Source organism: Artibeus jamaicensis, unplaced genomic scaffold, assembly GCF_021234435.1.
Source record: "Artibeus jamaicensis isolate MK-2021 breed Jamaican fruit bat unplaced genomic scaffold, CSHL_Jam_final contig_859, whole genome shotgun sequence".
NCBI classification, from domain to species: Eukaryota; Metazoa; Chordata; class Mammalia; order Chiroptera; family Phyllostomidae; genus Artibeus; species Artibeus jamaicensis.
The window spans coordinates 2,826,633-2,849,828 of NW_026521989.1; the positions used below are offsets into that span (position 1 = coordinate 2,826,633).

A 23,196-nucleotide genomic window follows, 5' to 3' on the forward strand; every position below is an offset into this window, starting at 1 on the left:
TTCCCGACCTGCGTCTAAACAACCCAGGGACATTCAACAGCACAAGCGCGATCAAGACCCCATTCGCACCTTGAAAAAAATCACCTCATCCTCTGTTTTGCACAGCGGTGCCCCTTTTTAATGGCCACCGTTGCGGTGGGCAGAGAATGGCAACACTCGGAGATGTTCGAACACAGTGCGGGAGCTCACAAAACGCGGCCGCTGCTCAAGAGAAGGCTTCCTCCTGAAATCAAGGGTCCAGGCTCAGCGGACGGGGAATTCTCCTCAAAGAGCCCAGCTGAAATGGCTTGCAGAACAGCGAGGAGATGCGCTGTCTGGAACTGAGGTAGCGACACCCAGCACCGAGCCGTCGGGGGAAGTAGCGGCAGGCAAAACGCCTCCCCGGATGCTGCGATCGCAAGTTCTCCGTGGCCTCCCGTGCAGAATGCAAGCCGTCCGTTCTTGTCAAGCGGCCGGCAGAGCAGCTGGGACAAGGTCACAGCCCCCGCACATCTCTGGCGTCGCCCACATCAGCGGTCTGTGCATGGCACTCTGGGGCCCCGTGGGGTTTCACAGAACAGGGATGACAGGTGCAACATGCTTCCCAAAGTCAAAATAGGATTCCTGCTCGAGACGCTGACCGTGTCCTGAGTCCTCAAAGAGAGGATGTTCGGTCTGGGGGCTCCTGAGCAGCCTGGGACACACGTCACTGCCGTGACGTGCTTAGGAGCTGAAGAAAATGCGTTGACCGGGAGCCCCACTTGGGGCAAAAACGGTGGCCCCCGTCCGCAGCTCCGTGGGGCGGGACGGTGGTCCCGGGCCCACCACGAGCTCCTTCCTGCTGCTGTTGTTTGAGAAACACACCCACTGTCCAACGGAAGCCAGGTGGGGCTGGGTGGCTTGGGTCCGAGGGGCACTTCAGTCTGGGTTTGTGATTCTGGACAGAGGCACTGAAGCCAGGCGACCGACCGTCGGTCACCCTCCAGAGAGGCACCCGGTGGGGCAGCGTCTCCCTGGGGGAGGGCCCACGGAAGCTTGCCCGCGGCCGGACATTGGCGGGCCCGGGCTATTGCAGAAAGCGGTCCAGCTTCTCCTGAATGCGGGCAAAGGCGTCCCTGCCCATGTAATCCACGTGCCCCTCCTCCCATTTCCTCCTCTCCTCCTCGGGGCTCAGCTCCCGGACCTTCTCCTCGATGGAAATCTCGGACATCGAGACGGCCAGGCCGACCTGGGGAACACAGGGCAGCAGGGGACCGGTGGGCAGCTGCCCGCACGCACGCAGCCAGTTGCACCCACGTGCCTCGGTTCTCGCCACCCACCCCCGGCCTCCGTTCGGACAAAGCTTACATTTTCACTTCACAAACGACGAAATATAAAAGGAGAAACAAATCCTGTTTCCGTTTAAGTCATATGGGGTTATTAGATGTCTTTGGCCCACATTTTTTTAAATAAATGGTATGAAGTGTCATTGCGTGTGTGCCTGCTTTTTCTTAAGAATTGTTTTTCAAGCCCTGGCTGGTGTGGCTCAGTGGGTCGGACACCGGTCTGCACAGCAAAGGGTCCCCGGTTCCCAAATATCTATCAGCCACCGAGGCTCCGATGTCTTGGACATAGCAGCTCAAATACACAAAGACACACATTCAATGCAGACTTCCGTCACCCTGCCGACACCCAGCTACAAAGGCACCGTTCCTGTGACTTAAAGACCAAATGGTGTCATTAAATCATCGTTGAAAAAATAAATGTCGGCCAAGCCTCTGCTCAAATGGGTGCACAGAGAAAAGGACGTTTATGAAGACAGCACGCATCTGAGGCAAGGTGAGGAAGGCGTCTTACACATCTTTGAAGGGCCCACGGCCACAGGCTTGGTTTGGCCCCAAGATGCTCCCCCAATTCCCCAGCCTTTGGACAGGGAGTCATTTTTGACCACGGATCCGTGGGCATTCACTTCGAAGCTTGCGCTCTCTCTTAGAAAGCTCAGCCTAGCTCTCAACGTCAATGAACGTTTGCCAAACGGCTTTGAGAGGGAGAAAGGGTGTGATTATTAAGGACGGGACCGAGAGGGAACCGGCCACCAGCCCAACGCTGGAGAGAAGACCCATGGACCAGAAGCCCCGGGAGAGGGGAAGCGGACGCTAGATTTGGACAAAGTGTGGCTGGAAATCGAGGTCCCATAGCAGAGCGCGCCCAGCGGGAGCCCTGAGCAAGCAAAGGACTGAAGCGTCACCTCCAACGTGTCCTCAGAGCTGGGGTCCTTGGGGACGTCCACAGGGGTCCCCGAGCTCAGTTCCACAGATGCGTGGGATGGGCCACCTCCTGTGTGATCCGCGGGACGCTGGGAACATAACACACATCGTTAGTCAGGGGCAAACTTCGGGGAACCTCAGTCCAAACCGCAGCAGCAGAAAGCTCATCCCGGGGAGAATAACAGACCACCAATGCGCCCCTGGGTGGCCTGTCTGCTACACCCACGAGGGCTGAGATCCCAGCTTTTCCTGAGCACCCGGCGTTCCTGACACAGGACGACAGGCTCTGGGTTTGGGTGACCAGGATGGACAGGAACTTGCAGAGTCCAATTCCGCTGGCTCCTATCAAACCCCTACAACAGGGCATTTTCCTACGGTGGCCGGCCTGCCAGACGGAGGGACTCTGTCTCTGTTTGCTATCTTCCCTACGCAGGTGCCTGCCGGTCATGTTACTAAGGAGGGTCGGCCTGGGCTCCATCTTCTGAGGACGCAGATAAAGGTTTAGAAGGACAAAAAGGGACATTGATCCTTGTGCAATACCAAGATTAAGTCTGGTTCCAGAGTCGTACTGATTCTTTTTTTTCTAATGAAGGGACAGGTATCTGCCATATTGATGCTCTGTGTTCTCTTCTGATTCTTCCCCAAAATACAAGAGACCGGCCCAATGGCCTGGGACACATAATAAGGGTGAGGGGACATCTGAGAAGAAAACCAGTGCCTTCTGCAACTGGATAGCGGGAGAGACCAATCCCAATACCATGTCGTCCCGGCTGCAAAACCACTAAGAGAGTCACAGCTCTGGCTGGTGTATCTCCGTGGACTGAGCATAAGATGCAAACCAACAGGTCACCAGTTCAATTCCCAGTCAGGGCACAGGCCTGGGTTGCAGGCTGGGTCCCCAGTAGGGGGCGCATGAGAGGCAACCACACATGGACATTTCTCTCTCTCTCTTTTTCCTTCCCTTCCCTTCTCTAAAGATTAAAAGAAAAGAAAGGTCTTGGGGCGAGGATAAAAACCACGGGGTGTTTTCCTTCACAGCGTGCGCCCACAGACAGGCTGAGATGACAAGACGGCCCCCAGAGAGACGGGCGCCCGTAAGTGTTCAAAGCATGAGTACCGAGCTGTTTGGGGTCCGTGTGACCTCTGCTGATTGGGGGCAAGGAGCCGAGACCGGGTCAGACATCACTCCTGCGGAAGCTTCAATGCCGGGCTTACCTATCATCTGTTATAAAAAAAAATAACAAAAGCACGTTAGCAAAACCTTCATGCAAAGCAGCGCTGCTCCACTGAAGACCGCCCACGACCTTGTCCTCCTCCAGGAGGAATATTGTGGTAGACAAGGGTGACGTGCAGACCGGAGTGCTGGGGTCACAATGCCTGCGTCAGCTTCGTTTGGAGCACCACGTCCTGGGCGCCCCAAACAAGGACAAATTCTGACCCGCGGCCCTGACAGCGTACGCATCCGCTTACCGAAACCACAGGGAGGACCCTGAGCCAACGGTCAGCCCCAGCAGCTCGAAGACAGGTGGACAGCAGACGTGATTTAAGGGGCGTCTCACCGGAGACGCACAGCACCACATCGCTGTTGAACCTGTGTGCTCAGTGTTGCTAAGAAAGAACGTCCTTGTATCTCTGCGGGTGTGTTTGGGGTGTGGCGTCATGATGTCGGAAGCAGACTTGCCAGGGATTCCGAGAATTGTGTGTGTGTGTGTGTGTGTGTGTGTGTGAACAGGCAAACTGTTAACACCTATCAGCGGTAGGTGAAGAACACACGCCCACAGCGGTCTATTCTGTCACTTTCCCGCTGTCTTGTTGCACATTTTTCCAAATAGAAAAATGCTAGAAGGAAGAAAAGAATTTGACCGCTGTCTGGAGCAAATCCAGCCTCTGGCGTCCGTGTGGGCAGTTCAACCACAGAAGGAGGGACTTTCAAAAACTACACTCATGTTTATCTTCAGGGAACCAGGGTGTCCTGGTTGCAGTGGCCTCATGTTCAGGGTCCTTTTGAGAGGAAAGACTGGGGGACCGGGAAGGCTTCAGAGCATTCCTGGCTCAAAGCGGGGAGAAGCTCAACCTCCAAAAGAGCGTGAGTCGGGCACCAGAAATACAGGTGTCACCGGGCCAAATTATTCAGGGAAGCGTCCCAACTCAAATGCACGGCCCCAACAGATCCATGTAGAAGAAATTAAAAGGAAGCACCTCCCGGCTTCCAAGTTCACACTCTTGTGAACTTCATGGAAGCTAAAGGCAAGAAGACGTCCAAGAAAGCGGGGTGTCTCCATTTTCGTCACTGGGCAAGGCTACTTGCTCGAAATGAAGTCTCCCACCAAAGTCAATCAGCCCACAGACTTGAGCTGCTACACACACAAAACATTCGACTCTGTGTATGTAATAAATGCACCTGGCGTCTTATTTTGCCTGGAGACCACGGGGAACCACAGCTGGCTAGACATTTTGGCTGCAGGGGACCCCACACTGCGCTCAGGTGTTTGCACAGGGACCCCCCAAACACCACCGGGTCTTCTTGCTTGGGTTGCCCTGAGGGGGACCAGAGACACCCCAGCCACACAGCAACCAGAAACCGCAGTTTCATGGCAGCTCCACCTGCAGCGGGCAGGTCGCCTCTAGGGAAACCTCGTCCCCAAAACTAAACTAAAATAAATAAACGCGCCTAGGATAAAGGCAGTGTGGTTCAGGGCTTCCGATTCTCGCTGCAGTCCTGGGGTTCTTCGATGAAATGCCGAAGTAGTTTTTATCAGAATTTTATCAGACTATAGAAAGCGGGGAATGGAAATTGGGACTCTTAGAGAAGCATTGGAAACACAAAGGAATGGAAATGGTGGGTAAATAGAGGCTGCCACGGGATCAATAAAAATACACAATGAATCCAAAGGAAAATGATAACAGAGAGAGAAAGATCCTTAGAACAGGCGATGATGGAAAGCAAATGAAAAGACCGCTTCAGGCATCAATATACCAGCGATTGCGTACAATGTCCACAAAGCATCCAAGTTGAAACCCAGAAGTATTTGACTGGATAAAAAGAAAAAGAAAACCCCATCCTACGCTTCTTAAAAAGGAACATCTTCAGCATAAGAACACAAGAGAGGTTGATAGAAAAAAAAAACCAAACGAGACATACCATTTAAACGTTAACCAAAACAAAGCTTTAACGCAACCAACTGTAGCGGAAATATTTTGTAGCAACGAGATCAGACTGCGAAGAACACAGAGTAACTTTACATTTGTTTGGCCGACGGGTTTACTGAGGTATCACGAGCCTTCTCTAAGTGGAACACAGCTAAATTGTACCATTCAGCACATTTTGACACACCCAAGCGACAGAGTAAATATCTGTATTTTCCCTAAAGTTTCCTCTATATGGTGTCCCTCTTCCCTGCATCTGTCTGTCACTGAAGATAACCTTGCATTTTCTATAATTTTATTGGCATGGAATTCTACACAATGTATTGTCTTTTTAAAAAAGATTTTATTTATTTATTTGTAGAGAGAGCGGAAGGGAGGGAGAAAGACAGGGAGAGAAACATTAATGTGTGGTTGCCTCTCAGGCACCCCCTACTGGGGACCTGGCCCATAACCCAGGCACATGCTCTGACTGGGAATCGAACTGGCGACCCTTTGGTTCCCAGCCCGAGCTCAATCCACTGAGCCACACCAGCCAGGCAGGATGTATTATCTTTTGCTTAGTGCCACTGAGTCAGCCAAATTGGCGAAGTCCGTTAGTCAGCTCGATCTTGCAAATTAAACCGACACAGAGACACGTCTCCCATGCTCGCTGGGTTACGCACGACCTTTGAGAAAATTCTCCGTATGATCCACTCACCTTTCATTATCAACTTCGTCTTGTTAAGGCTACACGTGGACATGCACTGACCCAGCAACCCCGCCGTGGGGACAAGCCCTCCAGACGTGCCTACACAGGGCAAGGAGGTGCCCACAGGGTGGTCCCTGGGGGAGATGTCAGGGTTACTCAACACCCCAAACAGTCCACCAATGGAAGAATTCATCCATAAACGGTTTGAGGACATGCAGCCCGAGAGAACACACGGACCACCGGTTCACTCAGCAAGATGGGGGCACAAATACGTCCACTGAAAGAGACCAGGCTGGTGTGTCTCAGTGGGCTGAGCACCAGCCTCAGAACGTAAGGGTTCGCCAGTTCGATTCTCAGTCAGGGCACATGCCTGGGGTGCAGGCCAGGCCCCCAGTAGGGGGCGCATGAGACGCAACCACCCATTTTTCTCTCCTTCTCTTCCTCCCTCCCTTCCTCTCTAAAAATAAACAGTAAAAACAAGAGAAGAGAAGTAGACCAGACTCCCAACTCTCTTTGGCAGGATTTCGTTTGTGGAACAAAGGGATGCAACCCTCGTAAGTGATACCAGTTTAACAGAACAACAGCCCCCTTTTCTCAGGTTTCCCAGAGCTGGCTGGACCCCATCATGCACCACCGATAGACGCTAATTGCTTCAGGAGCCTCTATCAACACCAGACGATGAGTGAACGTACCCAGAAGGCTCGGCGGCCCCGAGAACTTACAGAACAGGACACACCAGACCTCAACCGGCGGCACCGCACCCTGCACCCACAGATAACATCACGGCAAGCTGCAGCCTGTACAAGACCCGCCGAAGCCCCTGCTCCACAGCTGCCCCAGCCGCCTAGTCGAAGCTCCAAGCCCCCAGGGCTGGAGCATCTGGGCGCACCAAGCCCCTCTCCCCTCCTGGAGAGAGGAACCCCACTTTCCTCTCCGCCCCTTCTCCTCCTTGGGAATCTTTCCCAGCGTGCGTGCCGACCACCTGAACACTGGCCCAGCTCCCGACAGCCTTTCCAGGTGCCTGCGATGGGGCAAGGGGTCCTGTGGGTGACTTTCTGGGTCTGCCGACATTCTGGCAACTTCCGTTTGCTTCGCTCTGGAGATTCACTAACAGGGACGCTTATTACACCTTCCCCCTTTCCTAGATACGGACTTCTCCAACAAAAAGCTTTATTAAAAATAAGATGGAAAAATAAAAGTAAAAAGGCATACTGTGAACCACAGGCGGAGGGTGGAATGAAAAGCGACAGAGAAAAATGAATAACTTACCCGCCTTCACTGGGTTAAAAAAGTTTTTCAGTCGGTGGGGGCAGGGGGAGGAAGAACCGAGAGCCGTAATGCAACACGTGGCCAGTAGGTGGCAGCAGCGTTGTGTGATGAATTCCAAAGGCGCCCAGGGGCAGAAAATGAAATACTGAATATATAACATATACTGTAAAAGCACCTAGACCGCATCGCTCTTATAGACTCGCCGTAAAATATCCAAGCGGCAGACGTATTTAAGACCCACCCACCCCTCACCCTTCTTCTTCACAGGATGTAAAGAAGGTACAGCATGCAACCGTGGGCGAAGTTGTTTTTTTTTTGCTTGTATTTTGTTTTCTCATCGAGATTTTAAGCGTCTGTGCCATGCCTGCAAACGGGGGCTCTCGGCTGGATTCTCTACTTTGGTCTCTAAAAGCATGAGCTTCATTCACCTCGGGCTTGTCCCTACCCTGACCATGTCTGGGCTCCGTGGGGGTGAGGGCAGCGGGACCCCTGTCTTCCCCGTTTACTGGGATTTGTTTTGAGTACTCTGCCCCCCCTTAGCCCGCACCCCCAGTGCCCTCAGGGGCCAGACGCCCACCTTCCTCCCTGGGGATCCCCTTCCCCAACCCCTCCTGCGGTCACTGAACATTTCACAACCAGACAAGTCCAGAGCCAGCTTGCTTTTCAGGATGAAAAGAGGCCGCAGTTGACACCTGAGAAGCACAGGCCGCCCAGCAAGGGGGGCCTCCACACTCACAGACCCCACAGGAGGCTCTGAAATGAAAGCTTACGAACTCAAAGCCGGCCACGGCGGGCAGGCATTGGCCTGGGGTAGAATCTTCCCTGACAAACGTCCTTCTGTACTGTGACTGGGCCTGTGTGTTGTCCTTTTGCGTCTGTGATAATAACGTACCTTTGGAACGTCAGACAGTGTCCCTTTTCCCCAAACTGAGGGGCACAAGCCAAGACCACACACCTCCTCATTGTTATTGACAGCAAGTTAACTTTCTAATGTTAACTATCCTGTACCCACCCGTGATTAAGGAGCATGTGTCAATCATTTAAGCTTTTATCCAATCCCTTCCTGCTGCGCTTCCTCCCGCCTCCCTGATGGATCACCCACAGATTTCGTGGGACCCCCTTATACCTTCTCCCCAATCGTAACACAGAAAATAAGGCACAAAACTGCCACCGTCCAGAGCATTTTCTCACTGCATCCAGGTCTTGCTTCCCAGCCATGAGCGTCAGATGGGCTCCGATAAACTAGCAAAAATTCCTAAGACGTCTGGACGTTTCTTGAAAGGACCCTTTCTGCCTCCCGACTTCCACCGAGGGGCCCAGGGCCTAAAAGATCTGCTCTCCCCTCAAAACGGAACTCGTGTGGAAGCCTGTATCGCCGACGGTTTTCTGAGGGAGGGTGAGGAGGCCGATGGTCTGGTAAACACATCGCGTGTGCTCTCTGCTCTGCCCTCGGTCACGGTCACGCTGGCTTTTCTTCACCATGATCTCGCAGGCGGGGCTCCCGGTTGGGGAGGAGAGAGAGCGGTTCTATACATAACACCACATTCTTCAGATTCCTGCAGCGGCGGCTTGCCCTGTATTTAACTCCCAGCAGGCCTTCCTGGGGCCAGACCCACCGGGTGGAGAGGAGAAACGAAAAACTAGGGGGGGAAACGTTCATCGCCTGCCACCTCCGACTTCCCTGCCAAAACCGGAGGGTCTTTGGAAATGGCGCGGGCTGGGCCGACGTCGGAACTCACAACTGATTCATGTGTAACGTGGGCGGGACAAACTTGGTTCCACACGATGGTCAAGTTCACGGTGCCTTCCCACCCGTCACCACCACATAAACGTCAGCTGTGTGTAACCAGCACGAACCAGAGCTCGGGAAATTATGGGAAACCCTGAGACACCAGGACTGTCCTGCCCGGCAGCCTGCAAACACCCCCCCACACACACACACACACCCCACGGTGAGTTCCTAGCCGTTTGGGTGAGAATCTACGGGACTTTGAACGGGACCATTTGCCATGAGAAATTTGTAAAGGCCACACATTCATCCAATGGGGATGGAGAATCAGCCGCCTCATTGACGGTTCTGTTCTGTTTTGCCAACCGGGCGCGCCTTTTCCTGTCCCAGGACGGAAACCTGCGGCCTCCAAGGAAATGACAGGCGGGAGAACATAAACCTACCCACGTCCCATTCGTGCACGTGCGGGCTTTGGCCAGACCCTCCAGCAGGCAGGGTCATGGGCTCTGGTCCCTGAGCTGCCAGGAGCCCAAAGTGCCCCCTTTCAAACGAGAAAGTTTTGGGGCTCCCCCAGTATCGAGATCAGAAGGAACACCTGTCCTTAGGTGTGTGTATGAGTTTCACTGGCACAAAGTGGCCACACACCAGGGGCCTGAAAACGGAGCGGATGGACTGTCACAACCCCGCAGGTCAGAAGCCCCGCCCTGGGTCTCCTCCCCGTGTCCCTGCTCCTTCGCTCCTGCCAAATGCACGCTTCGGTGACAGGTGACGTGTGTGCTGTGCTAATGCCTTTCAGGTGTGAGACTCACAGGGAGGAGGTGTCTGTCTGCCTCCAAGATCCATCGGCCCACACAGGGCCCCCCCCCCACAGGCCCTGCCCCCACGCACGGAGCCTTTCTGACGTGGTGCTTAGGGCGCAGACATCTTGCCGGACGGCGCCTGGCCGAGCAGGCTGAAGATGGGGCACCTCCCTGCCCGTCCCCTCCCAGGACCAGGAGGCGGGGACCCCGTGCGTGATGGCCCACCGCCCCTGAGAGGGTGGCCTGCATGTACTCACGTCTTCCCTACGGGCTCTCTCAGGTGAGGGCGGGGCCTCATTCACTACCAGGGTGGGCTCCGCAGGGTCGTCCCAAGGCCAAGGTCGGCTGGCCCCCGCCACGGAGCTGGCACACTGCCCTTCCGCAGGACGCGCTGCCCAGGGCACCCCAGGGCCGCGGACACCAGCCTAAACCAAAGACGGGACACGCTTAGTAGGCCGGTCTGACCTGTTTGCATCTCTCCGGCTGCCGAGACCCACCCCGTCCTCCGTGGGGCCATGGGCACCCCAACTTGCACTTGTGGAAGGCACCCCCAAAACCTCCCCGTGACCTACACCCACGCTGAGCAGGCTGTACCCACAGCCGGGAGCTCTGACATCAAGAGCAGTGAGATGCCACACCCCCGCCCCCAGCGGCCAACCACACAGGGCAGCCCCGCGGCTGAGGGACTCCTGGTAATGTGACCACTCACAAAGTCGCCGGTGAGGAAACAGGTGGGAGGTGGCCCCTGAGAAAGCGGCTGCCCCCCAGGTGAGAAGGACGCCCCCCACCCTGCCCCGGACACACCTGTGGGCGGAGCCAGACTCTACCTGAGCCCGCAGTGCTCAGCCAAAAACACAGACGAAAATACACTCCTATCCACGCACGTTGAAATGTCAGGGACAGGGTCACTTCTCGGCAAGGAGCCCAGAAGTCCGCCGAACAGAAACCCAGAGTCCACCCCCCGCCCACAGGGAAATTCTCTGTGAGTTCTCAAGCTCGGTACTCATTTTCTGGTACTTGAGTTAAGGCAGCAAATGTACAATAAAACTCTACCGGGGGGAGTCTGCTGGTTAAAAACTCGTCAGGGCAATATGTTCCAGGGACCTAATTTCAACAGGCCTGTCCCCGGGCAAATGAATCGACATCACATCAACGGCAGACGCTTCATGATCTAGAGCGTGGAGGCTTATTATCTATATTTTTTACCGTGAAATAAGTGCCGACCATTTTTAAAAGCCCTCTTCACGATGGGCCTTGGATGGCCCGCCAATGACGTAAAGTGGGAAATGTCTCCTCGGACGAAAAGATGATCAATCATCTTTCGCCACTTATCACAGAGGCTCTTTCCTTGATGAAGCCGCTGATTTAAATAATTCATTTTTTCTGCATAATTTATGGATCGGCCCTGGGCGAGGCAGCAGGCATTTGTGCTCATTAGAGCCACCGTTTTGAGTCCCCAAAAAGGTCACCTTCGTCTTTATTACCTTTGCCGGAAACAGACTAGGCGTTGACCATGGACAGCTTCTCTCTGTTCTCAACTCTTGCTTTATTTTCCCAAAGTGTCATTTAATTTTTTTCCTCTCACCCAAGGATGTGCTTATGGTTTCAAGACGGAGGGGAGGGAGGTAGAGAGACAGGGAGGAAAATATCCATCTGCTGTCTCCTATATTGGTCCGGACTGGGGATCGAACCTGCCACCTTTTGGTGTCCGGGATGATGCTCCAACTTCCTGAGCCACACCAGCCAGGGCTACGTTTTTTTCTTAAATTACAGTAGGCATACGACATGATATTATTTTTGGGTGTACAGCAGAGTGATTCAACACAGCTGTACCTTACGGTATAACCATCCTAAGGCCAGCCACCCTGTGTCCCTGTGGGAAGTTATTACGCTATTACTGACTCTATTCACCACCGTCGCGATCCAAGGGACCGGCTGCCCGCCTCACCGTGCGTGGGGCCGGCGCGTGCCCCTCGGCGTCCCGGACGCTCCCGTACAGAGGCAGGACGCTGCGGTGGAAGATGTCCCACCAGACGTTGAGAAAGGCCAGCTGGTGCTGCTGGTCCAGCCCGGACCCCTCCTCCGAAACCGAGCCGCTCTGCGGGTTGTACTTGTAGCTCCACGGCTTGGCCGGCCCCAGGAAGTGCACCACCTTCACGCCGGCGCCGAACCTGAGGGGGGAAGACTCGGGAGTTCGCGGGCGACCGGCCGGCACGCACGCCAAGCCGCCACGAGGCGCGTCCACGACCTGTCTGAAAACTTTATCGACACCGCGGAGTCACCAGGACATTCGCCTGCAGTTACGTAAGCAGAAACTGGAAGCGACTGCTTAAAGATAACGTTTTGGGGTTATTTCTTTGTTATTTACTTCTTTTTGAATTTTTAAAACGCGATGGACGCAGGCAGCATGTCCATTTGTAAATACCGGGAGTGAAGCATAAGCATGACCCATGAGGGACATCCCCCCAAACTGGGAACCATAAATTTAGGGTTTTATAAACACTGACGCCATTGGCAGCAAGCTCATCATGTTCTTAACACAACAGGGACAAAATCAAGGGTGGGCTTTGCCCCCCAAAAAAGACAGGCTCCCTAAACAAGGTTATGAATTTTCCCCGGTCAGGCTTTTACATTTTTTTCCATTATCTCCACAGCCAACACCCAGGGACATTTTTGTTTATTTATTTCAGTAAGTAAGTTATTTATTTCTTTCAGTAAGTTATTTATTTATAAGTTGTTTATTTATTTCTTTCAGTAAGTTATTTTTTATGTTTTTTAAAAATTCCATGTCCTCCAGCTCCTCCCCTGTGACAACCATTAGTTTGTATTTTTTGTTTGTTTGTTCCTTTTTGTGATTCTGCATGTAAGTGGAATCATACGGTATTGGCCTTTTTCTCTCTGGCTAATTTCACTGGGCACAATATACCCTCTAGGTCCAAGCACATTGGTACAAAGGGTAAGACTTCCTCCTTTTTCATGGCTGAGTAATATTCCACCGTGTGTCTGTACAGCATCTCCCTCATCCACTTGCCTTATTGATGGACAGCCAGGTTGCTTCCCTCTCTTGGCTACTTGAAATAATACAGCAATGAGCTCTGGCTGGAGTAGCTCAGTGGATTGAGCCTGGGACTGCGAACCCATGGCTCTCGGGTTCGATTTCCAGTCAGGGCACATGCCTGGGTTGCAGGCCAGGTCCCCAGCAGGGGGCACCCAGGAGGCAAGCACACATGCATGTTTCTCTCTTTCTCCTCCCCTTCCCCTCTCTCTAAAAATAAATAAATATTTAATAAATAAGTAAATAATCTGGCAATGAAATAGGGGAGCACACACCCCTTCAAAGGAGCACACACCCCTTCAAAGGAGTGTTTTTGTTTTCTGGAAAGAAACTTCCAGAAGTGGAGATGCAAGGCTGTATGCTACCTGTACTTCTAAATTTTTGAGGGACCTCCGTGCGGTTCCCCACAGCGGCTGCAGCGGGCTGCACTCCCACCCAAGGTTCCCCCGACACCTTCATAAGCATCTTTCCCCCTGTGATCTCCTTCCAATGAAATGGCAACACCAAGTTTGCTCTGTGTCCATCTGCCGGCCCCCTGAGCTTTATACGTTAAAAAGGGTCCCATGTTTTCATGCCCAGAGCCCCGATGCCCGCCTGCTGGTGGGGAACATCGCTCTTGCTGTAAACGTATTTATCCCTTCCCTTGCTTCCTTTCAGACTTTCCATATCCCGTTATAACCAGGTGGCTTGCCGCAGCTGAGGTCGCCAGCTTTGGCCCCAGGAGCCCTTGACAGTCTTAAAAACCAACGCACCATAAGGTCACACCAATGTATTAAAGCTATTCCATAATATCACAGCACGTTATTAGTTCCAGGCATTAAAATTATTTCGGAAATATCTGCCCCTCCCCCAACCCCCCAAAAACTGTAAAAAGGTGGCCCTGATCCTCTTGAGCTGTTTATTTGTGTGTCCCCATTCGACACACAGCTCTGCCACATCCTCCAGTCCCCGGAGAGTCCCGCAGTCGGCTCAGGAAAACGGAGACAAACGCCATCATGGGCTTATTTTTCCCAACTTGCCCGCGTAGACAGGCACAGGAGCTGTGTGGAACCCCCAGGGGTTCCCCGGGCCACACTCTGGGAACCACCCTGGGGGTGGGGGCGGGGCCTGCGGAGGGGGCGGACTCACTGTTTGAACGCGGGGCCGTAGGTGTAGGCGGTGCTGCCGCTCAGGTTATAGATGAAAGGGAGGTGCCTGCGGATGTCCGCGGTCGCCCAGCTGCTGAAGAAGCTGTTCAGCAAACCCTGGTCGGCCCCTAGCGGACACCGAAAGACGTTAATGGATCGGGAGTCGGGAATTCCACGCCGGGTGGGGCCGAAGGGGGTTCAAGGTCGACCCCTCTGTGTCTCCGCTCTGCCCCCTGCAATGCCACTGTGGTCTCCCAGGGGGCCTCGACTCCATAGCATCCATTTTTATTAGTTACCACAAGCGAATGCCACGGATCGTTTACCACTGACGGTAAAACCAGGGATGACCTTGAATCAATTCCCACGCACCACAGTGCCAGGACTTAATCCCACTCACACTCTGGAAGAAAAACACCACCATGAACTCATACAATTAATAGCAAGCCATTATTTTAAAATTGCACATTCTCTCCAAAATCCCCCACTGATCGGCCAAATAACAAATAATAAAATCGCTAACTGTCTTTGAAATTCTCCACCCCACCCGCGACGAACTCTATCTTACAGCCACGATGCTTCTCCCACCTTTTCCATGGACTCCTCCTTCTCATCCAGTGGTGACCCACACCTAGTACTTTCTCCCAAACTGACCAAAACTCTAGCCGTTTGGCCACTTGTTAATGCCCGCCCGGTCCAGTCCCGGGCTTCTGGTCGGGTCTGTTGAATTCTCCCCTTTCATATTTCATAGCAAAGGCTGGCCGACGAAAGTCAGCGCCGTCTTTTATAAATAAAGTTTTATGGAGACCCGGCCACGCTCATTTGGTGAAGGAAGCCTCGCCAGAGTGTGTGGAGTGAAATATTTCCAACGGATGTCAATAAATTCTGTGTCCCTGCCTTGGAGAGAAAGGCTGGCCGGCCTGTTCTAGATCAGGGTTGGGGGTCACCCCCTCTACTGGGAAAACGTACTTCCAGTGGGTTTTTGCTGCATATTTACTGACGATAGAACTTCATTCCTTCACATCCCCCTGCCGGCTGTTCCCTCCCATCCAGGCGTTTGACTGACGGACGCCCCCTTGTCACTGAGAGACCCGGGAGGGCGGGCGTGGGGCCGGGAGCCTGGGGGGGCGGGTCCACGCACGTCCAGCTCCCCGCCACGTACCGTCAAAGCTGCCGTGTTCCGTGGCGTGCCGCAGCAGCCGCCGATGTGTCTCCAGGGACGGCTGGAACACGAAGACCCCGCTGTTGAAGCAGTCGGGCCAGCCGGGGTCGGGGGCCGCAGACAACTCCCCCCTCTCAAAGAGTTCGTCCACATTGCACAGCACCTGGCGGAACCAAACGTGGGGACCTGAAGCCACGTGCCTCTCGGCTGCGGTTCGCAGGTCGCGGATGCAGGAGCCGAGCGGCGTTGGGTGACGGGGGAAAAAAAACTGCGCCTCATTTTTGTCCGTGACTTTGTTTTCTGAATCCCGCCCAGTCCTGTGCCCCTAACATGTTGTCCAGGGAGAGCCAAAATGTACACACTGCAAAGCCATGCTATGTAACACGTTGCACAACACATGGCATACGTGCTGGGGATGACCCTGTCTTTACAAACCTACCACCAGATGGCATACGTTTTTTAAAAAAAAAACAACAGCAGGACTTACGTCCAGGTGCGTAATACTAAATGTATGCAACAATGTTACTGGTGTCTGTATTTACTGGCTACATTCTGGTAGTTTGTTTAAAGTACATTGTTTCTACTTCCAGAAAGACAAGGTTGCTGGGACACAGCCTGCCGTGTCGAGCAGGGCACACTGACCGCGTCCACATCGAAACCGTGTTCAGAACGTGTCCCCGCCACCAAGGGCTGCCGAGGCCTCTGGGACTCCGTGCACTCTGTTAATCTCAAGCCGAGGGAGCGCCAGGGTCTCCCAAAGCAAATTAGTGTCTCGCCCTTCACCCACCAAACTTGCTCAGTAAAACTACGGACACTGGGCATCGGGAGGGCTTGTACGCAAATACAAGGTAATGCTCTGATTGTGTCTTGTTCCCCTTTGGGTCTCTCTGTGTGCGCGGAGAGCTACTTCTGTGCAAACACCTCAGAGTGGCCACGCGACATGTCAACTTCCCTTAACATTCTGCCTCGGCACTTTTTGAAGGCGCCCGCCCTGCGCCGCTGTCCTGCCGCTGACACCCCGAAATGACCCCTGGGGGTGTCAGATCTCAGAGCCCAGGTGCTTCTGTCCAATCGATGAGGCAACGCAAGGCAATGATACACCGTCAGGGCTGGATTTGCAACGGTTTTCTAATGATTCTGTTTCATGCAGATGAAATGACGTGATTGTAGACGCCTCCTAGGGTAGATGGGATTGCACTCTGGCGCAGGTGGGGGTGTGATACCTGGCTCTGGCAGAGGGAGTGCCCGTGTGTCAGCCAGCGGGAACCCAGGGAAAGGCAGCGGCCAGCGGGCTGTGTGATCTGGGGCGGGTTTCCGACCCAGCGGGCTGTCCCCGCGAGGCGGTGCTCACCAGGGTGTCCGCGTCCAGGAAGACGCACTTGCTGTAGTGGGTGAGCGTCCAGCAGTGCAGCTTGGTCAGGGTGACGCCGAGCTCGGGCCTCCTCAGGAAAGCCAGGTGGACGTAGTCTGCGCTGTCCATCAGGTCCACCTCGACCACCTCGTCGAACACCTTGGAGAGGAGAAGCCTGGGAAAGACACGTGTCGAATGCCAGGAGGACTGGACGGCATGGGACTCGGAATATGTGCCTCGCACGGGACACCCCACTGGTGCTCACCCACGGGGCAGAGGAATCTGAATCCCTCCCTCCACACTCTCTGTGCACTTCACACCCTGTATTCTTTAATCCTCACCCAAGGAGACGCTCGGTCATTTCAAAAAGAGAGAAAGGGAGAGAGAGAGAGAGAGAGGTATCCATCCACTGCCCTCCATCTGCCTCTCGGCTGGGGATCAAACCTGCCCTAACCAGGAATCACACTTCTCCCTTCTGGTGCCCAGGACCATGCTCCAACCCACCGAGCCACCAGCCCAGGGCCTGGCTTTGCTTCTTTTTCCCACAGATGCCTTAGAGTTTTGCCCACATTTTTACTCCTGCTCAAAAAGGACGCAAACTCAAACAACCTGACAAAGTGTTCAGAAATGTCTTAAGCCAGGCTGAGTCGGGTGAGCGCTTAGGAAGGCACCTGGGTTTGCAGAACGGGTGGCGGGGAGCAGGGAAGGCGGAACAGGTAGCAACCAACCGGTGTCGGCGGCAATGTCTACCAGGGTTTGCCTTCTGTATTGAGAACATGTGTTGTTCGTTGCGTACATGTTGGAGAGTCCAGTGGTGAGAGACCCTTTACCCTTTCTCCAAATGCAATGTGCCTGTCTTCTGTGTATTCTTTCTGCCTTTATTTCACCATAGCCTACGAGATCTTGTGAGGATACAAAACTAAGGAAGAGGTAAGAAAAGGCTAACAGTACGTCAAAAGGAAATGAGGAAGCAACCAGGAGAAGCGCCCCGTGGCCACAGCTGAAAGACTTTGATCGACAACATGAATAAGAAACATGATGTGTGCCATGAATATTCATGGGTCTGGACCGAGATCAAGATTAAATGAGTTAAGTAAACGGGGGAGAAGGGCAGCTACTGTTTACAGAAAAATTCCAAGTAATAAACGTCAAAGGAGGGAGGGAAACAAAATCACTGTTACTGCGGCAAACACCACAGGAATAATTTTTGTGGTCAGGATTCAGCGACGGACATTAAAAGCCAACCGGTAAAGATTGTGAGGAGACACAGCCTGTTTAAAATGGGGTTTTAATCTGTCTCCCTCGATTATAATCCTGGATACGTGTGGATAGAGTCCTACAGGTTTATTTACTTTTTTCATTTAAAATGTATGATACTTTCACCCTGGCTGGCGTGGCTCAGTGGATTGAGCACCAGACTGCCAACAAAAGGGTCACCAGTTCTAATCCCAGTCAGGGCACATGACTGGGTTGCAGGCCAGGTCCCCAGTAGGGGGCACACGAGAGGCACCCACACGTGGATGTTTCTCTCCCTCTCTTTCTCCCTCCCTTCCCCTCTCTCTAAAAATAAATAAATAAAATACTTTCTTCTTCTCTATAATCCTTCTCCACCTTTCACTGCAAGACTTGTATTTTTTTATCTCTCCCTTTCCATGCATTTTATGTTACTGCCTCGAAAGTTGGAACTTATGTCCTTCAGGGGCTCCCCTCAAAGCTCCCCCAGATCATCGGACCATTCCCACAGGGAAACTCACTGTGTCTAAGCAGGGTACTGGCTACTCGTCCTTGCCTCCTCCTCCACTCAGTTCAGGGAGCAAAATGCACACACTCTTAACCCCCGTGACCCCAGGGGGCATCAAACACTGTCCACAGGTGCCACTCTCAGCCGTGGCACATCCCTGGACGGAGTCCCCCGCTTGAATAATGGCCGAGGGTCTTTCAAGAGAGTCTTTGATGTCCATCTGCAATATCCCTCCATCATGCACGCTCCCATCCATCACCCACCCATCTGCTCCCTCCCTGACAGTGGTCCAGGACCACGGACCACGCCTGGGTGGCCTTCCTTCCACCGGAGCAGCCGGCTGGGCCCAGGTGTGTCTGCACGTCTTACCTGAGCAGCCTGGACACCTGAGGCGTGACCAGCACCACCAGCCTCCGGGTCGCCCTGTGGTTCCTGAGGGACTGGCCCAGGACCAGCGCCCCCTGGCAGTAGACGTCATTGGTGGCCAGCGTGACAAAGGCCTGGTCCAATACTGTGGGGACACGGAGGGACAAACAGCAGTGAGTCTCCCGGCTGGTGAAGGGCCCGCCCCTCCCTCTCTCAGGCTTCACCAGTCACATGGCGTGACCGGCCAGCATTCTAAAATGTTCGCTGCTAACAGCTCACGTATGTACTTTCACATAAACGCACACCCACACGCGGGAAGTTCAAAGGAAGCCCAGACCCAATCAGTCAACCAGAGTGCAAAGCACATGTCCGAGCTCTGGCCAAGCAGCTCAGTGGCTTGGAAGGTCGTCTGCTGGCGGTTCCTGATGCCCGATCGGGGCCCGTGGGAGAACGAACCAGTGAGGGCGTCAATCAACCAATCCCGCGTACGTAAAGTGCAACGACGCACTTTCATCACGCTCTCTCGCTCTCTTCCTCTCTCCCAGACCAATATATAAAAACAAATAAAACAACTTTCCCGCTGCTAAGAGACCGTGGATGTCCACGGCCACAGCCCTTTCTTGCCTTCTGCCTTGAAGTGTCGAAAGCGCACCTCGAACGTTTCCAAGGAAACCAATCAGAAGATGCAGCACCAATCGCATGATCTGATTTCCAGGGACGACGCCCCCCGGCCCCCGCCCAAGTCACAGGAACGCCACCCTGGGACCCTTCAATCCTGCACCGACCACCGATTGATTGCTAAGACGGAGGCTGCAGGGTATGGAAGCCGAGGAGAGGGGAGGAAGGGGGACATATCGGCTGCCTTCACCTCAAGTTCTCCGTCTCCAGGACAGGCAGAAAGAGCCGTCTACCGCAAGGTTTAGAGTCCAAGGGCACACTCAGGGGCACTGGATTCTGGGCCCACGGGAGCTGGGTGCCAGGACAGAGAAATCTGTGCCTGTGGCAGGACCGAATTAAAATGCTCAGCAGGCAGCAACTCCATTCTCGAAGATCCCAGCATCCCCCCACTGGAGGCCCTCAGAGCGGGCGGACAGACTCACAGACGGGCGGAATGGGACAAGCCGAGCCGGTTTCCCAGCTCTGCTTTCCCGGGGGGCGGACGTCCTGATGGGGGCCGTCCCTCCGAGTGAATTCCCCAGCGAGCCTGTTCTGACAGGAGCCTGTCTGTCTGCATACTGTGGGTGGGTTGGGCTGTTTGTCAGTTTGGGGGTTTTGGCCAGAATTAGGAAGTTAGAAGGATTTCTGACACCTCCACTGTGAGCGGAGTCTTACAGACAGCAAGGCTCAGACGTCAGGTCGGCAACTCGAAAGATACCTACGTATTTTTCTCTCTATCTATGTCTCTATCATTTATTATTTACGTATGTATCTATCTACCATCTGTACACCTATCTATGGTATTTATCATCCATATCTTTCTATCATGCACCTTTCTACCTATCTACCACCTATTTATGTACCGATCACCTATTTATCTAACACGTATCATCACCATCCACCTCTGACTCTATGTAGCCGTGTACCTATCTGTCGCCTACATACCTAGCTGTCCAGTTTTTTCAACAACTGGCGGAAAACAAGACTGGGTTCCCTTTGGAGGTGTGCGGGGCCCGAGGTGGCCAGGTAGGTGGGGCAAAGACAAGGCCAAGGGCAGCGGGATGAGGCCACGTGTCAGGAAGAGGCCCCACACCCACAGGGAGGAGAGAGACTCAGAGCTGCGTCCACAGAGCTGGGTTTATGCAGCCTCGGTGCGGAAGACAGACAGCGACTGTCCATGTGACGGATACAGTGACAAGACCACAGACCCAAGCTAAGGCAGGGCGCACAGTGGAAGGAAAGAAACCGATAAACTTTCTCGTGGGGCTCCAAACCCAGGCGAAAAGTAAAAAAAAAAAAAAAGGGAGAAAGAAAGAGAGTCTGGCGACATCCAGCCCAACCTCAAGGTCGAGGTGGCTGTGAGTTTTGTAATGAATCCGCCAGACGTGTTTGTGGCTCTGCTGGGCCGGGCCCCCACTCAGGCCGTCCTCCAGCCGGCCCCTGAAATAGCCCCGGCCGCTCGCTCCCCGCCGGTCCCCTCTGCTCAAAGATGTTTTTGTTCCCTGCGACCCGCGGAGAACCCACACAGTCTTCCACACGGCACGGCCCAGGGCTGACAGAGCGGTGTCCACAGGTCCGGGGCTGAATGCTGCCCTTCTGCGGGGCCCCGCGCTCAGGTTTCGCGGGCTGCGTGGTTTCGCACTTCGGCGGCGTAGAACAGACCGTCCTTTCTGCCCTGCGCCCTGAGGGAACCGGCCCTTCTTTCTGGGCCCCCCAAACTGCCCTTTCTAAGGCCAGACCACAGGACAAGCCGCGTGGAGATGCATCGCATGGCTCCCCTGAATGGCTCACACTAACCTACTTATAAATGATCGGGTCTGGCCCATGAGTGGGGCCGTCTTACGGAGGCAAACCCACCCGCATCACTCTCATGGGTCCAGTTCTAAGTCTCTGAACTCAGCTGTCCAAATCCGACGTTCACACAAACCCAAGGGCAGGCACAGAGAAACACACGTGAGCCCTTGGGGACCAGACCGGGCCACAGACCGACAGCCCCGCGCCCTCTGTCTCCGGTTGGCCGTCTGCGTCTGCGGAGGGTTTCGCGACACTCGGCGCGCGGTCAGAACTCATGAGAACCCCAAGGCCCTGCCTTCCCCGAGTTCGGAGAGGGGGCAGGAGCCCTTCCCATCTGTTTCCACTCACTGAGAATCTGAGATACTTCAGCGCTTTGGCCCAGAAACTTGCGCACTGAAACCCGCAGAGCTACTTTTCACAGAAGGGGGATTATGAACTCTGAATGCCCCCGACCGGGCTGTAAACCGCTCCTCCCAACTGCCGGAACATCCACGTCTCCAACTGCAGCGGGCCGCGCCAGCTTCTCCAAACTTGGGAGACGTTGGGGTCGCAGACGATGGGAGACCAGGGGTCTGGGCTGATCGTGGGGCACGGCGGGGGTCTTCCCGGCGCAGACTAACCTCGCGCGCGTGCCAGAAGGCACAGAGGCGGGCTGAATGGAAGGGGCTTTCGCTCCTCGACTCACCGGGCATGGTCCGAGGCTCCGCGCGCCGTGGGCGCCGAGGGGCCGACGTGCACTTGGGCGCGCTGGGTGGACTCTCCGGCTTTTCGCCCGGCCTAGCGGCAGCGAAGTCTCCCGGGGACCAGCGCTGACTTCCAGGCCTGTGAGACACACCCGTGGTGCAGCTCCAGCCCAGCGTCCACTCCTCGCTCCGGGTCACCTGGGCTCCGCTGAACCCCCGCCACCTCCGTCACAGAGGTGCCCCACACCTCACCCTCCGCGCTTGGGCGCAGCCTTTGTCTGCCGGCCGGCCTCCCCTCACCCCTCAGCCGTCCCCGAGCCATCCCCGTGCCAGCCTCGCGCTGCACCTCCTCCGGGCTCGCCAGTCCCGGACGGCCCGCTGCGTCCCTCCGGCTCCCTCGGCGTGCTGCCTCCCCCGGTTACCTCTTTCCGCTCAGGTCCCCCTCCGCGCTCCCCGCCCCCGCACCTCACCCCCTCTCCGCACTCCCGCAGCCTCGGTGCGCTGGCCCCCTCCCGGGTCCCCAGCCGCACCCACGAGGCTTCCACGCCCCCGAACCCCTAGGTCTCCAGCACCTTCTGCGCGCTCCGGCAGGCTGCGTCTCCGGGACCCTTGTGTCCCCACCCCCAACACCTCCCCTGCTCTCCGGCTGAGTGGCTCCACCGGCCCCGGGAGGCCCCGCGGACAGCGCACCGCGATTGGTCGCTCTCCGGAAGCCCAGTCCCGCCTCTGCCCGGCCGCTCCAGCGCACGTCTCCAACGCCCCAGCGCCCCCGCCCGCCCGGGCGACTCCAGCTGTCCGGGGATGCCCCGCCCCAGCGCCGTCGCAGCCCCCTCCCAGCTGAATGCAGGAGTCCGCGATCTCTGGATTCGGACATTTAACCTTTAACCAGCCGGCCCTAAAGTAAATGTTTGCAATGGCCTCAAGGGCCCGGGCGCCGGGCCAGCGCGCAGTCCGCGCGGAGGCCACGGTGGAAACCCGCCAGCCGGGGATGTGCATTCCAGGATCTCGTGGAGGGAGGCGCAGAGGAGCGCGCGCCGGGCTGCAGGAGTGACTGAATGAGTAAACGACAATGGCTATTCGACGTGAGCGAATGATTCAACGCTTACCAGAGTCGGGGAATGAACGCGCTCACGAGTGAGAGAACAAATGCAGGGATGAAGGAGTAACGAGGAGAAGAAATCCTGAATGCAGACTAGAGGGAGGGCGTCTGTCACCTGGCGCACGCGGTGCGTGGACGGCACGAATGCGTAAAGGAACCAAAGGGGTCACGCCGGCACCAGTGAGCGGAGGAACGCGGAACGAGTTCATCTACGCCTGAGGGAATGAATGAAGTGAACAAATGAATGAGTGCAGGCGCGCGTGAGTGAGTGAGGGGCGTGAATAAAGGAAGGAGTCAATGCGTGTG

The 23,196-nt window shown here is 55.0% G+C and overlaps 1 protein-coding gene across 3 annotated transcripts; it reads right to left on the bottom strand.

Moving 5' to 3' along the window:
• Positions 1–1,045: 1,045 nt before the first annotated feature.
• GYG2 (glycogenin 2) lies at positions 1,046–22,524 on the bottom strand. Of its 3 annotated transcripts, none has more exons than XM_037140363.2 (11): positions 22,364–22,524; positions 21,794–21,930; positions 18,661–18,802; positions 16,551–16,725; positions 15,200–15,362; positions 14,042–14,168; positions 11,807–12,029; positions 10,116–10,283; positions 3,343–3,447; positions 2,207–2,314; positions 1,046–1,207 (listed from the first exon to the last, which is right to left on the bottom strand). In XM_037140363.2, the coding sequence occupies exons 2-11, from the start codon at positions 21,798–21,800 to the stop codon at positions 1,046–1,048; spliced, it is 1,380 nt and encodes a 459-aa protein (XP_036996258.2). In that variant the 5' UTR covers positions 21,801–21,930; positions 22,364–22,524. The 3 variants fall into 3 exon arrangements, with proteins under 3 accessions (XP_036996258.2, XP_036996273.2, XP_036996264.2); XM_037140378.2 differs by lacking the exon at positions 22,364–22,524 and adding an exon at positions 22,257–22,312; XM_037140369.2 differs by lacking the exon at positions 22,364–22,524 and adding an exon at positions 22,138–22,214.
• Between the last annotated feature and the right edge of the window lie 672 nt (positions 22,525–23,196).

Excerpts from the sequence above, each read along its gene's own strand:
- GYG2 (XM_037140363.2), bottom strand. Across the intron at positions 12,030-14,041 it reads TACGGCCCCGCGTTCAAACA|GTTCGGCGCCGGCGTGAAGG; the intron begins GTGAGTCCGCCC and ends TTCCCCCCTCAG. Across the intron at positions 2,315-3,342 it reads CACGGACCCCAAACAGCTCG|CGTCCCGCGGATCACACAGG; the intron begins GTACTCATGCTT and ends TTATGTTCCCAG.